The sequence below is a fragment of the Chrysemys picta genome, chromosome 1 (assembly GCF_011386835.1).
Source record: "Chrysemys picta bellii isolate R12L10 chromosome 1, ASM1138683v2, whole genome shotgun sequence".
NCBI classification, from domain to species: domain Eukaryota; kingdom Metazoa; phylum Chordata; order Testudines; family Emydidae; genus Chrysemys; species Chrysemys picta.
The window spans coordinates 305,956,889-305,973,641 of record NC_088791.1 but is presented as its reverse complement, the minus strand read 5'-3'; the positions used below and the strand labels follow the sequence as shown (position 1 = coordinate 305,973,641).

Here is a 16,753-nt window from a genome sequence, read left to right as displayed (position 1 = left end):
CCCTTGTTTTCTATTTCACCTGCTAAAGATACACCTTAATATGTAGCGTGCCTATTATGGGCAAGTTAATTTTGCAACACAAACCTTAAATTCCTGAGTTTATTATGCTTAAATTCACAACCTTGATATTGCATTAATATAGGTTTTTGCAAATTCTGTTTGCCGTTAAAAATATTCCACTTTAAAAAACAACAACAACAAAGTATTGCCTATAATGGATAATGATAAGGAAACTTACAATGGTAGGGAAACTCCAGTGTTTGTGTTTTGATAAGATGCATATCAAACAAAGAGTACTGTATTGGGGTACATAACAGAGCAGGGTAGGAAACTGGTTTCCCATCTGGACAGAATTTTTCAGATTTCAACATTTTTTCCCATCCTGAATTGGGACAAAATGTCAAAATCTTGAAAATGTTTGTGAACTAAAACATTTGAAAAAAATTCAACTCAGATCAATTTAAATGCTTTGTTTCGGTCATTTCAAAATGTTTCATTTTGATTTTGTCTTTTTACATTTTGTTTTACTATAATGTAACTTATATTTCAAAACAAAGTCAACAACACTTTTCCTTTTGAAAATATCAAAACATGATATTTCAATTATATATAATTTTTTTCCAAAAAAAATTTAAAATGGGAAATTTGTCGAAACAGATCTTCTGTCAAAAGTTTTGGTTTTGATGAATTGCAATTTTTTGGATGAAAAATTGTTTCACTGAAAATTTCCTGACCAGCTCTATTACATAAGGACATGCCATGGTTAAACTTCAGTGAGCAAATTATGTCATGAAATCACTTGTAACAAAGCCTATTGGTATCCAATTTGCAGCAAGCATTCCCCGACTGTAAGATGTGTGATAAATCTTATTTCTCTTGTAGAGACAAAGGATATATTATCGTAAAAGAAAAGCAATTAAGAAATTTATCATAGTCAAAATACTGGAAATGCTGTTTAAATACTCCATTTTGTTTAAAATTCACATGCTTGTAAATCCTTTAAGATTCCAGTCTTCAGTGCAACATATAGATTTTGATTCAAGTAGATATTTCAATAAAGAACTGAAGAAAATATTTCATTACTAAATCAATACCAGCATCTGATGGAAGCTGTTCACCTTTAGAATAAAGTAGACTTATTTTTCATAGGTAAGTATTGACATTGTTTACTCAAAAATACAACTGATCCAGTAGATAAAGTTAATGTGCACAGAAACATAATAGAACTATACTATAATTAACAACCATCACATTTCATTGACACAATGGTAAAGCAGATGGGCTCAGAACTGCCAATTAAGACCTCCGTTTTCTAGGCCAGATTCCAACCATTGTGCTAAATCAGCACCTTTGCCAGCTGATCCGTTGAACCGGTGACATTGGCTGTAAAAATGATTCCCTCATCTATTTCTACCAGAGTTAAGATAGCCCTTGGAAAGACAGAAGATGCAATTTGGGAACAGAAGGAATGGGGGCAGATGATAATTTAAACTAGAAGAGATCACAGAGTTAGAGGACATGTTCAAACCAGTCCCGCAGCCAGATAAAGAGGAGAAGTAGGGTAATATGGAGACAAAATCATTAAAACAAAGATCCACAATTGCTTTATGTTTAATCAGCGTGCGTTGCATATTCACTGTACTTTGCACTGTAAAGGAAATTATTTTTTTTTCTGATTTGTGCAGATCCAGAAATCCCATACTTCATGATTTTTAAAAGGGTTCTAATGGACATAGGGTTATGTGACAATAAGGATTCACCAAGTCATTCTTTGGGCTTCTTTGCAAAATTCTGTTACTGTTATTAATTACCAATATCACTTTTGAAAACACCTGCCATTTTCTACATTTCTTCATTGCTCTCAGTTACAATATATTAAAGAACTCTGGACTTAGTTCAGCAAAGCACTCATGCATAGGCTTACATCTCACTGAAATCAATTGGACTCATGAAGTCAATGGGATTTAAGCATATGTTTAAGTGTCATGCTGAATGAGGACCTCTGTGCACACAGATGCATATCCAAACCTTTCTTTAAGCTCCTAGCAGTCACACTGAGTGAGTTTGGATTTCTAGGTATTTATTTCCACAAGTGTAATGACTATTGCGATGAACTTGGGTGCCTCACATAAAATTAATTACAAGAGAAATAATTTCCCATGTACTAATCAAATAAGCAGGTATCATTAATACTTAATGGCCACATCAGTCTGACAGTGATCCCTCCATAATGTCCCATAAATGATTTTCCAAAGTCCTAGCTAAATAAATACACTTTAAATAGTGGCAAGAAAGAGGCCAGATTCTGGCATACTGTCAAATTCCACATCACTAACACTGACTCTCCAGAAATATTTTATTTTCTCATATTATTTCAGAAACCACTTTACAAGCTGTAAATCCAAAGTAGCAGAATTTGCAACTTCCCTATGGCCTAACAGTGGCTAGAGAAAATATATACACCATGTTCATGGACAATAGTACAAACCTGTCCAAAACAACAGCACTGAAAAACATACAGAACCCGAGTCTAGTATAAACCTCAGATAGTCCCACAGATGTTCCATCAAGATGTATATTCTTTTAACATGTCTATCTTGTTTCTCAAGAAACTTTCAATAGGGTATAACTTGTAAGTAGCAAAATGTCTTTTGCAGAAGACTATGGACTTACCTGCTTTCTCTTTGCTCAGCTTCTGAGACAACACCTGTAAGAAATAATTCTTTTTTTAGTTTAGCAAGAACACATTTCCCCAAAAGGCTCAGGATATAGTTTTATGACAAAAGTAAGAACGGACTTTAAACTTGAAAACATCACCATCTTGTTTGGGTCAGTACAACCCATAACTTTTAAATTAAAGGCCCTGGGTACAAGATAAGGTTAATTTTCACCCAATTTATGTAAAACCAAAAGACTGAACTGATCCTTCTGGATACCAAGAAGATTCTAGATGAGAACCTCACAGAATCTGCAGTTTGCTTGAGATGCAGCCACTCCCATATCTTGCTATTGTGCATTCTTTGGTCCTGCTACATGCTAATCATCTGCACCTCTATCTCAGAAGCACTAAACTGCTACATTGCCTCAACCGTTAAATGCTGCCTCTCCAGCATACAAACTTAACTTTAAAAAATGTATCCTCAGCTCTTAATTTATATACAAGTTTTACTGAAACATCAGAAAGCTCCTGCCTTAAATACAAAATGTAATCAAATTTTCGACTTTCATACTAGAAAAAAAAAATCACTCTTTCTAGGTGAGGCAGCATGGAGTTGTTTTCCCATCCTAGGAAATACTGCAAGACAATTTTACTTTGTAAAAGCCCCATTATGATCACAGTTTAGGTTTTGTCTAGCAAAAGTGGTCAAGGCTAGGTTGGGTTTAGCTTAGCATGGGAGTGAGATTTAACAACATTTAGTTAATGTATTAGCTAACTCTGACCTAACCCCAACCACTTTTCAACCACATGGACAGAGTTGGGTTCTAATTAACTATGTTTACTAACTACATACAAACATACCCGGCCTAGCTACATATATACACTGATACTCTGTTATCTGTTATTTGAGCATAAGCTTTCGTGGGCTACAGCCCACTTCATCGGATGCATAGAATGGAACACACAGAAAGAAGACATTTATACATACAGAGAACATGAAAAGGTGGGAGTAGCCATACCAACTGTAAGAGGCCAATCAATTGAGATGAGATATCATCAGCAGGAGAGAGACAAAAACCTTTGAAGTGATAATTATAATTGAGATGATCCATAGAAGGTGTGAGGATATTTTAACCTGGGGAAAAGGATACTACCCAATTCCTTGCAGTACAGGCAGAAGAACTAGCTGGCTGTAAGCTCAATCCAGTGATTTAGGTGATGGTGCTCAATTGGAGACAGCAATTGGAAGCAATGTTGAGATAATATCATTGTTATCACTTATATATGCAATGTAGGGATCCTTGTTAGATCCCCAAAAGCTGTTGGATAATAAGATTCAAGCAGTTGCCTGAACTCTTTTCCATTTACATTTGGTTAGAAGGTTGCAACCTCTTCTGGAGCTGAAACCCATTCCCATTATCTAGGATTTTGTCATCTCAGGATCAGACTATAGCAATGGAACGAAAGCTTAAGTCTGTGCAGAAATGGAAGCTGGTGCAGTATGTGGCTTTTGGAGCACTGTGTCTCACTAGGAGCATGGGAGCAGGGCCGGCTCTAGGCACCAGCAAACCAAGCACGTGCTTGGGGCGGCACATTTTCAAGGGCGGCATTTTGGCCAGCTTTTTTTGTTTTTTTTTTCTTCGGGCAGCAAAAGCCAAGTGCCAGCCCTGGCAGCAGCAGCGCATTGTGAGCGGGGGGCGCCCCGAGGCCGCTGCGGTTCGCGCCGCGGGGGAGCAGCGCCGCACCTTGTGGCTGGGCCGGGCAGACTCCTAGTGCGGGACACTTGGGCTGGGGGCCGCCCCTTGTGGCACATGGAGCCGCCTGCAGATGCCGCAGGGTGGCCGCCCCCCGAGGGCCACAGCTGGGGCTGGGCGAAGCAGCCCGAGCCACCCAGGGACTGTGGCAGGGCGGCCAGAAGCAGCAGCAGGGCCATAGAGGGTGGGGCGCTGTCGTGCGGGGCCTGCGTCCCGCTCTCCGGGGCTCTGCTGCCTCTGGGGCTACCCTGCCCCGGCCCCTCATCCCCCTGCCAGGGCGGTCACCCGGCTCTGCCCTCTCGGGTCCCGGCCGGTCCTAGAGGCGGAAGCCCTGGATGGAGGAACCCTGGGCTGAGGTGCGGCCCGGGAGCCCCGCTGCTTACCCCGACCCTGCCAGCACCGGACCGGCTGGAGGTGAGGGGGGAGCAGGTGGAGTCAGCACTGGTGTGGGAGAGCCCAGGGCTGGGGCAGCACAGGGTGTGGGTGGGGTGGGGGAGAGAGCCCAGCACTGGGGCAGCAGGGGTGCGGGTGGGGTGGGGGTGAGATCCCAGGGGTGGGGTGAGGGGGGGCAGCCAAAATTTTTTTTGCTTGGGACAGCAAAAAACCTAGAGCCGGCCCTGCATGGGAGCACATTATACCAGCACTTCATGATCTGCAATAAGCTTCTAGATGAAATCTGAGGTGTTTATGTCAGCCTGTAAAACCCCTACATGGCCTTAGACTTGCCTGCTTGACAGAGCACTGCTCTCCCTGAGCCATACACTCACAGAAGCAATCAGCAGAGGTGGTCAAGCTAGAGACTTCCTCAGTTTCAAAGGGTCAGCACTGGTGGTATTCTCCATAAAGAGCCCTCAACTTTGTAATTCTCGCCTACCTCTGGACAAGGTCTGAATTAGGGCAAGGTCTATCTATGTTTCAAAGCTATTGGAGAAAGTTGAGATGTATTTGGGACTGAGGTCAACTATCTAATACCTGGTTAACTTTGTTGTTTAAATTGGGGATAAACTGCTAGATTTTATTTGTTTTGTTTAGTTCGTGCTTTTAAATTAGTCAGAGCACCTAAGTCCAGGAATAAGTACTTTCTCAGTGTGCATAAATCATCCTCAGTTTTAGTGTTCTAGCATAGCCCAAGGGGCACCAGTTATTTTACAATCAAGGTCAGGCTACAACAACTTCCAATGTCTTTTTAGAACAGCATACAACAAAAGATGCAAATTGTAGTTGGAGCAAACCCAGATGGCAACAGAAATCTGCCAGATTAAAAGTGATTTATGGAAATAGTAATAGTAAGGCACTATATAACTGACTATATAACAAAATACATTTGTTGGCGCACTAGCATCCCATCTGAACTGCATGTCAATATCCAATCAAATCCAGAGAAAGCATGGATTAGGCTAGTTCAAGGTTCCAGCACCTGCTGTTCTGAATAATAAAGAAATAATTCACTAACAACTCCAGCTGTAGTAATTTTGCAAGTGGAAGTGTTAAATAGAATCCAAAGACAAATATCTTGCATTGATAAAACCATTTACTTGAGCTATAAAAAACAGAATACAGAAATCGGGAGTTTACAGATAGACATTGGCCTCAATCCTCCTCTCGTACCACTTTTACACCAGTGACCTCAATGGATTCACTCCTAATTCACCTCTATGAGAGGAGGTTCAGACCCACTTTGTTTTATGAGCACAGCACATTGTTAAAGTCTGGTTTATGGAATCTGAGAAATGTATGATCAAGGGTGGGGCCCCAAGTTCATTTGGGGCCACTGTGGAATTAAGTTAAACTCAGAGTTCTTGGTCTTCTAGTTCCTAGAAAAGAAAAGGATGTGTAGTATGGGAAACTTGAGTGGGAGGTCATTCTCTAGCTCTGTCTTAAAGCACTTGGCATATTTGTGTCCGTTATCGCTCTGCTCTCAGAACAGCCAACAATTTAGTAGATAGCTCCTCACCTGTTGGGTCTACTGTCTGAGAACACTGATCCCTGCTCCACTGGCGGCTGTGTCTAGTATGATCTCTGCTAGCTCACTCTGGGCAAAGTCCTGGCTGCCAGGCCTTTCTCAAACCATGCTAAGCAGGAGATAGAAAATTCAGCAAGATACTTTAAAACAGGCATAACTTTAAGCATGTGATTGGTCCCATTGAAGCCACCTTTCTGAATCAGCGAAAGAATATTGGGGTGTTCGGTAAAAGAGAGAAGGAAAGATGAATATTCATAGTGTGTGGGGAGGTAAAGAAAAGGAGATTGTGTAGATCAGGGTTCGGCAACCTTTCAGAAGTGGTGTGCCGAGTCTTCATTTATTCACTCTAATTTAAGGGTTTGCGTGCCAGTAATACATTTTAACGTTTTTAGAAGATCTCTTTCTATAAGTCAAATATATAACTAAACTATTGTTGTATGTAAAATAAATAAGGTTTTTAAAATGTTTAAGAAGCTTCATTTAAAATTAAATTAAAATGCAGAGCCCTCCGGACAGGTGGCCAGGATGCGGGCAGTGTGAGTGCCACTGAAAATCAGCTCACGTGCTGCATTCGGCACGCGTGCCATAGGTTGCCTACTCCTGGTGTAGATGCACCCCCCACCCCAAGAATAATCCAAAATCCTAAAGATAGCCCTGAAAGCAATTTCACATATATAGATTATGCAAACAAACAATTAAAATTATGTGGAAATGTGGATAGGAGGAAATATAAATCCATCAATGAAAACAGATCAACATGCTCATCAAATTTTTTTCCCCCTCAAATATACACATGATCTCTGACATGCATAAATAGTGTGGGCATGAAACCCACATGGTACAACTGGATTAGATGATTTAATAATGTAAGATTTTGTCATAGTAAGCTTCTTGTCACATAAAAGCTTTTTTTGACAATGAAAATGACTACGAAATGGGAACTCTAATGGACTCAGGATTATTGTAATCTGCAACAGCACAATGATTCTGCAATGCTATCCAGTCCTGTAACTTCATCTGCCACTTTCACAGAAATAAAAATGACAGTTGTGTCCAAGAATTTTACTTCCCTCTTCCCACATCAAATTTCATTAGTTATTAGCCATTTTAAACTCAAATTGCAAACATTTCAAATCTGACGGTGGTATTTGAGAACATCTGTCAAACTCCAATCACTGAGTCCAAGCAAATCGCTCCCTCAAAAGAAGAAGAAAAATAAGTAGGTTATTTGTACAACATGAAAGTGACTCTTTCGACATTTAATAAAAAGCCAAGAAGTTCATTCAACATAGATAGGGACTCAAAAACATCATTGTTATCTAATAAACCCTGGCATTTTGACAGCCCACTTGACATCTGATGCTAATAAAAAACAGGGTTTTCTATTCTATGGGTTTACATTCTATGGAAAAAAATTGAAGCACAGTTATGAAGCATAACGTTGTTTGAAGATGGCATATGATACAGTTGGATGACTTTTCTTGTTTATTAATAATTATGGAAGGACATCACTTTTAACTTTGCTTGGAACAGAGACTGAAAATCATGCTTGTTGTTAATATTATTGATTAAATAGTTGGCTAGACATTAATTTAAAACTATACATATATATACCCAGTTCTAAAGGAGCAATCTAGAAATTCACATACAAAACTGAGACACCAGATCAGCATTTTTGCTAGACATTTTTGCAAGATTGATATAAGAAGAAAAAAAGAAAACTCAGCACATATTAGGACTATGTAATTGCGCAAAATAAGGGACATTTGCCCAGATCCTCAAACTCCTAAATACCTTTGAGGATCTGTGCCTTTGTGTCTTAATATCTTCTGACACTTATAAGACAAGTCACTCACTCAGGATTCCATCCTGCCCTCCAATGAGTGGTATAAACAGCATCAGGCAGTTTTTCAATACACATGCTGATCTGCACCACACAAAGAGTTGAAGCTACTAATGGATGGTAGAAACAAGCCCTAAGTAATAAGGAACAGTGTGTAACACATTACTGTACTCAAGATTTTTCTCAAAATAAAGTTTTTAAATAATGTGGCATTAAGAGCATAGTCTACACTGGTCAGGGAAACCATCTAGAAGGTAACACTACCATAGGACCAAATCCTGGTCCCCTTCCTTCCGTGAATAATTGACTTCAGTGGAACTATTTATGGCAGGACTGGGCCCACGGTGTCCCTAGACCAGCCTCAGAGAAAATGGATCATGAACCATATGGCCTTCATTATAATAACCACAACCACTGGTTCCTAAATAAACCCATCCCCTAAAAATAATCAGTGGAGTTCATGTGCATTTCCAGCTGTAGGCCAAATCAGGTGCTGTTCACTGGAGACTCTGTTGCATGTCCCCATGTTAAACAAAAATCCTGAACAAGCACTAAAAATGTTTTCTCCATATCAGCTTTTGACACAGCTGTCACAGTGACAGATGGTTATCTTAGGACCCTAGACATAAGCATCTAGCACACTGTTGATATTGTACAAATAATAAAAATCATTAATACTACTCTGGCTGCTGTGGAAAAGTCACATGACCTGAATTTCTAACTGTCTAAAAGTCAAATCTAGATCAGTACACTTGAGTTCAATGGGTGTACTCACTAGAGTAAGGCATATAGGATTTGATCCATTGTCATAGGTGAGCCATAAAAAGAGTTTAAAAAACCCACTGTAGACCTCTTTAATGGATGACCCTAAAGACACTTTTATTGCTTTCAAAAAAGAACTAATTGAGATGTGTGCTTCTATCCTGATGGATCTAACCTGTATTCTACAATGTTATCAAAACAGAAACCTTTCATCAATTCTTATACAAAATTGAATATATTTAAGTGACAGTGTTTTAACTGAAGTCACAAACATTTTAAAACTCCACCACTTTATATTGTTTCCCCTATACCCATGAAAAGTTTCAAGTAGCTGTCAGAGTAAGAATGTACATAAAAACAAGTGGGTTTCTTTTTTGGTGTCTTGATAAAGGGTTTAATTTAAAGACCATAAATTATTTCTTATCGTTATACTGGCAAAGTGACACAAATTGCATTGCCCTTCCTGGTTTCTATCTCACAGAATCCAGATATCTGCAGCATGCAGAATTTTTTACCTTGTGCAACAACAGAAAATGGAATTGAAGTTAATATTTTAGGCTGGGATTTTAAAGGAGCCTAGGGAAGTTAAACGCCCAACTCCCATTGAAATTCAAAGTTCATTGAAACTCCCTGGAAAATTCAAAGTTCAGTTCTAAAAATCCAGAAAATTGTAAATTTTGCCTGCAAGTACAAAAGTAGAATTAGTCACTGTATGTAATTTCAAGGCTTCAGGGTAATTTCACCATTAAAGAATGGATTAAAAATAATTTGTTCCTTATTAATAAAGATCTAAATAAGTTTTCTTTAGTATAATATTTTAATTGGTAAGGTGAAGGACAAATCCTAAATATAAATCCTTGTACTAAATTACCCTTGTCTCTTAAAACTTGAACATAGCCTCCACTGTTATGACCTTTTTTCCACTACAAATGTTTTCTTCAAGTTCTTCCCCTAGATTTTCTCCAAGTCCAGATCAACTGTCAGAGAAGACCAGATTTATATGGTTCTTTATCCTCTACCTACTACTACGTTGTATATATTCTGATGCACTGAATGATGCAGATATGTAATAGAATGTTTTTAATAAGCCATGTTCTGGGGACACTGGGCCAGCTAGTGTATTCATCATTGACATGAGGCAGAGATGTGGGAGCTAAGGCAATGTTTAGTGCTGGTGTAGTGTTTGAAGTGTTGATCAAATAGAAATGTAGCTGAAAAGGACTTAAAAATTGTCACTCTGAAATAACCTGTTAATTAGAGGGAAAAAAGGTTTACAATAATTGAAGCAGAGTAACAATAAAGTCTATAATGATGAAAACCACTTTTAACAATATTAAAACTGCCATCAAAAGAAAACAAAGCGAATGTAGTTTATACTAAAAGAGCAGCCATTTTACTAAATTATAATTTATCACATTTAAACATCAAAAAGTTCTCTGATTAATTTACAGAATGGAATTATGCTGATTTTCAGCAGTTGATAATCTGGCTCATAAACTTCCAAAAATTATAACAACATAGGCTAGATCCAAGTTTTAAGAGCCAAAGCCCATTTAGTACAAGGATTTACTTTTAGTGCATCAGGAACACCTACTTGCTATCAGTATAAAAAGCATAAGCAGAAAGTACTCCAAAAAAGGGGTTTCATTAATCCCTTCCATCGTATCTGTCACAACTGACTTGATTCTTTCTGTTACTTGCTGCTCTAATATTGTATTTGATTTGGTGGTTTTGTCTTATTTAGAAAACCTGATCAATGAGGACAGGTTTAAAAAAAAAACTGAGCGCGTTTAGCCTGCAGAAAAGAAGACAAGGGGGGGAACCTGATAACAGTCTTCAAATATGTTAATGACGGCTATAAAGAGGATGGTGAACAACTGTTCTTCATGTACTTGGACTTTCAGAAAGCCTTTGACAAGGTCCTCACCAAAGGCTCTTAAGCAAAGTAAGCTGTCATGGGATAAGAAGGAAGCTCCTCTCATGCATTGGTAATTAGTTAAAAAACAGGAAACAAAGGTTAGGAACAGGGGCAGCTCCAGGCACCAGCGCATCAAGCGTGTGCCTGGGGCGGCAAGCCGCGGGGGGTGGCCTGCCGGTCGCCATGAGGACCGCAGTCAGGCAGCCTTCGGCGGCATGCCTGCGGGAGGTCCGCCGGTCCCGCGGTTTTGGTGGCAATTTGGCGGGGGTACGCCGAAGGCGCAGGACTGGCGGACCTCCTGCAGGCATGCCGCCAAATCCGCGTTACCAGTGGACCTCCCGCAGGCATGCCGCTGAAGGCTGCCTGACTGCCGTGCTTGGGGCGGCAAAATACATAGAGTCGCCCCTGGGTAGGAATAAATGGTCAGTTTTCAGAATGGAAAGACGTAAATAGTGGTGTTTCCTGGGGGCCTGCACTGGGACCTGTGCTGTTTAAAATATTAATAAATGATCTGAAAAAAGAGGTAAATAGTGAAGTGGCAAAATTTGCCGATAATACAAAATTACTCAAGATAGTGAAGTCCAAAGCACATTGCGAAGAGTTATAAGGGATCTCAATAAACATGGTGATGGGGCAATAAAATGGCAGATGAAATTCAAAGTTGATAAATGCAAAGTAATGCACATTGGAAAACATAATCCCAATTATACATACAAAATGATGGGGTCTAAATTAGCTATTATCACTCAAGAAAGAGATATGGGGCCATTGTGGATAGTTCTCTGAAAACAACTTCTCAATGTGCAGCAGCAGTCAAAAAAGCTAACAGAATGTAAGGAACCATTAGGAAATGGATAGACTATAAAACAGAAAATATCATAATGTTACTATATAAATCTGTCGTATGCCCACACCTTGAATACTGTGTGCAGTTCTGGTTACCCCATCTCAAAAAAAGATTTATTAGTATTGGAAAAGGTACAGAGAAGGGCAACAAAAATGAATAGGGGTATGGAACAGCTTCCATATGAGAGATTAAAAAGACTGTCTTTTTCAGCTTGGAAAAGAGACTACTAAGAGGGGATGTGATGAAGGTCTATACAATTGTGAATGGTGTGGAGAAACTGAATAAGGAAGTGTTGTTTACTCCTTCACATAACACAAAAATCTGGGGTCACCCAATGAAATTAATAGGCAGCATGTTTAAAACAAATGAAAGGAAGTACTTCTTCAGACAACACACGGTCAACCTGTGGAACTCATTGCTGGGGATGTTATAAAGTCCAAAATTATAATGGGGTTCAAAAAAAGAACTAGATAAGTTCATGGAGGATTAGTCCATCAATAGCTATTAACCAAGATGGCCAGGGATACAACCTCATGCTCTGGTTGTCCCTAGCATTTGATTGCCAGAAGCTGGGAGTGGATGACAGGGGATGGACCACTGGATGATTGCTTGCTCTGTTCATTCTCTTTGAAGCACCTTACATTGTCCACTATTGGAAGACAGGATACTGGTCTAGATGGACCATTGGTCTCACCCAGTATGGGCATTCTTATGTTCACTGAAGGTAGGATAACAAGTAATGGGCTTAATTTGCAACAATGGAGATTTAGGTTTATATATTGGGAAAATCTTTCTAACAATACAGCTATTTAAATTCTGGAGTAAATTACCAATAGAGATCATGGAATCCCTGTCACTGGACATTTTTAAGAATAGATTGGACACACACCTGTCAGGGATGGTCTAGATATACTTTGTCTTGTCTCAGTGCAGGAGCTGGACTTGATGACCTCTCAAGGTCCCTTCTAGTCCTAGATTTCTATAGTTTTATCAATGTGCTTGCGCACAGTTTTGTGAGAAGGAGGGAACAAGAGGAATCTAGTCAAACCCAAATCCTAGGCCAAAGGGACACCTTGAGAGCAGAGAGACAAAAATGACAGTTTGGTCTGAGAGAGGGCTTGAATTTTCAGTTAGCCCTCCATCCTGAACAACCGTTTCCTTACAATTAAGTCCTTAATTCTACCTCCTTTCAGCATGTCTGGTCTTGATGGCCACTGAGAGGTTCTCTTTACAAAAGTAACTAAGCACGCTGACAGCCTATGGAGACTGAAAACATCTTGTTTATGATGCCATATCTCTTTCACATCCCAGGAAATTGAAGTCTTATAGTGATCCGACATGGCAGTGTGTTACATTATTAGTGAAAATCATTGTTCTGGGCTCTTGGCTCTGCAGCAGAATTAAAGATTAATAGGCTCCGAGCTGTGTTAATATCAGTTATGCTCAGAGCTGTGCTAGTATAATCAGTTATACTGTTGTATAAAAATGAACAGGAATAAAAACAGAAGTTAATGTCACTACCCTCCGTAATGTATGTGCATAGGAGAGAAAAGGAGGGGTTGCAGAGTCAGGAAGGGATGTTAATGGCTGCCCAATGCAAATGGACAAAAATTAGAAGGAAAAGAAATCATTGTCTTACCCAATATTGGAAACAACAGAGCTGGTAAGTGAGCAAGGTGGAAGGATGCCAAACACCTCATCAAGAACCCCCCAAAAAGAAACCACTGGCTTTTCACTTCTATGTAAAACATGGTCCACTTTGAACCACATCTGCACATCCAACAACAGATGCACCTACTCCATAAATGAGACTGAGACACAATCCTATTTGTGACTGCAGAAATGGGCTTTAAACTATGGAACACCTGGTCAACTAGTGTTCCAAGCCATCACATCCCAGTGGTATCTCTGCCATCCACTCCATGTCACCTGAAGCAATCAGTTGGATTGCTAACCTGGACTTGGACATCTAACATTCCGGTTTTTAAGCCACATGAAAGCAGCAGCAGCTTGAACCACAGAAGTACACTGCTGGTTGGAGATCAGACTGTGGGCTTGTCTTCACTGCAGGTTAGCAAAGCCCTGCATCAATAGAAATGCCTGCAGATCATTAGCTTTACATCACAAGCTTTAAAGAGTGTCCAGCTTTTTACTGCAAGCTTGTGATGGGGTTTTATACCTCAGGCACCCAAGAAATATAGAAGGAGATAATGCAGGTTCTGGGAAGCACTTCAGCTGCTTACAGTTACTATAAAGACTGGTGAAGGACCAGATGTTGCCCCTAGGAAGGGAGACTGAGCCAAGGAGTCAGATGGGCTTTGTGTAGAGTTGGTCGAAAGTTTTTCATTGAAACATGTTTGCAGTGTATATTAGATGGAAAAGGGTCCAGTGTAGAGTCTCAGAAAATCAGTTACACTTTAACAGGCTGTATCCTGCCCTCTGCTGTGCCAGTACATAAGTGGGGGAGGCAAGGGTAAGGAAGCCTCTTCCCCTTGTGCATGAACAGGCAGGATCCCTCCAGAGAGGAGGACTGTCAGACTAGCACACGCCCACATCCCCTGGCGGCTGGACTGTGAATTAAGGAACTAAGCTGACCAGTACAAATGCAAGTGCTTGCTGGCAGCAGGCAGAAGCACGCTCTTTCTACACTGAAGAGCAGCAATCTCTGTTCCCCAAGCATCGCTCAAGACACCCTGGATGGCAGAAGTCCTTTTGTAAGGGGATGTATTAGGCAGCATCACCGCTTCTCCCAATGTACCAACAAAAGCAGAATTTGTGGGTGGCTGTATGAATGTTAAGGCCAGTGTAAAATTTCTTTACTAGAGACCTATTTTACATCACTTTCAATTTGTATTCAGTTTTCTCTGATTGCCTATGTAGTTTCCTGTTTGTTTAGCAGTTGGCAATAATGCCAGATTTTAAAAGAAACAATTTTTTTTGCAAATGACGTTGCCTCTTTTGTAGGTTTCATGGCTCTGCCTTCCTCGTGAAGAATTTAATGTATTCCAGCAATAGAGGCATCAAGTATCTAAAATGGAACTGTCTTTCTAGTTCATAAATTCAAAGTGAACTCCTTATAAACCAAGTCCAGAAACTGCCACACAATTGGAAGTACCTACTTTGCTCCAGGCCAAAAGAGAGTAAGCACAGAAGTCAATTTTCTTGTGATGTACAGTATACAGTATTTAATAGTGGTTGTTTTACAAATAATCCTCTCTGCCTCTGTTCAAGGACACTGAACTTTTGTGATAATTGAAAATTAATATTTTCACAGTGAAAGTGCAAATTTCACGGTGCAACAACATCCATTGTCAGTAATGGATGCAGTTAAGTCTGAAGTGATTCAGGCAGCAGACCAGGTGCAGTTTAGATAGCTGCAATTTTTATCTCCAAGCAATACTTTGGATAGCTGTGATTCTTAGGTTAGGCAAGGGGGAGCATGCTGCAAAATCTTGATAACTCAGTATGGCAACTCTAAGGAGGTGAGACCAGCTGTGTAATTTTATGCCATACTGGGTAATGAGAATTCTTGCACCCAATAGGAGCATATTATTGTCTTGATTCAGCAAAGCACTTAAACACATGCATAACTGTCAGCGCGTGAGTAGTCCAACTGAAGTCAATGGGGCTATTCACATGCTTCATGTTAAGCATGTGCTTAAGTACCAACTATATTTGTATCCAATACTATAAACAAAAGAGCTAAAAGCTGCATGCTTTAGGGAACAGCTTAACTGAGTCAGTGCATCTGTACATAGTATGTACAAACGAATTCTCATCTTTATATCTCTAATACTGTTCAGATACACATTTAATAAGCGTTTAGAACATATGCTAAGGCCAACTCAAATCAACTTCAATACTGTTATTTCATCTAATAATAGGCAAAAATCTTTCATGGCATGATTTGGATGAATATCTCTAATAAGTACAGAGTAAATTACAATATTTTGAGAACTGCCTAATTTATGATAAAAGACTTTAAAGATCTAATTATGCAATAAAGCACAAATTCAAGGGTGCTAAAATGATGGAAAGAAAAAATATACTGTCTATTTCCGTGTATAATCTGAAGACCTGAAGAAGAGCTTGTGATGTTATTGACATAATCTGGGACCATATAGAACATGGTTGCAACCAAAGTCCTGTAGTGGCACCAAATCTTGTATAAAGGGGGTCAAATGAGGTGTCTAAGACAAGATTATGGTTTGCTGGTTATGATTATGCTGTCTATATGTGTGTATCAATTTTGTAGTTTAAGTTATGAATATTGGCTCTATACTGTCTGTATTTCAAACTTATGCTTTGCTTCTGGGAGACATCCCAGACAAGTTGGTATTAGCTCTGCCTAGCCTGCTTGATGGCCCATTAAGGACCATCAGCTATACAATTGACCCATTGAGAGAAGGCAGATACGCCTTGCAACTCAGCAAAGTAAGAAGGGACTGGCCCATGTGACTCCAGACTCCATTTTGCTGTAATTTTCCACAGTAAGGACAAAGAGATGTTCTTACACCTGGAAAAGACTATAAAAGGCTGATGCCTCATCTCCATCTTGTCTTCAATCTTGCTTCTTACCTCTGGAGGCACTTTGCTACAAATGGAAGCTCTACACAAAGGACTGAATAACCCATCCCAGCTGGGGATGTACTCCAGAGACTTGATTTAAACCTGCAGTTTATTCTATCACTGCTACAAGCCTGAACCAAGAACTTTGCCATTACTGTGTGTAATTGATTCCATTTAACCACTTCTAGCTCTCATCTATATCTTTTTCCTTTTATGAATAAACCTTTAGATTTTAGATTCTAAAGGATTGGCAACAGCATGATTTGTGGGTAAGATCTGATTTGTATATTGACCTGGGTCTGGGGCTTGATTCTTTGGGATCTAGAGGACCTTTTTTTCTTTTATTGGGGTTTGGTTTTCATAACCATTTGTCCCCATAAAGAGTGGCACTGGTGGTGATACTGGGAAACTGGAGTGTCTAAGGGAATTGCTTGTGTG

General features: G+C 39.8%; 1 protein-coding gene across 9 annotated transcripts in view; it reads right to left on the bottom strand.

Moving 5' to 3' along the window:
• STARD13 (StAR related lipid transfer domain containing 13) overlaps positions 1-16,753 on the bottom strand; it is a 445,413-nt gene that overhangs the window by 240,933 nt on the left and 187,727 nt on the right. For all 9 annotated transcript variants that reach the window (XM_065594272.1, XM_065594244.1, XM_065594285.1 and 6 more), the window contains one exon: positions 2,674-2,707. In XM_065594272.1, coding sequence (XP_065450344.1) covers positions 2,674-2,707 — 34 coding nt within the window. The remainder of the gene's footprint in view (positions 1-2,673; positions 2,708-16,753) is intronic.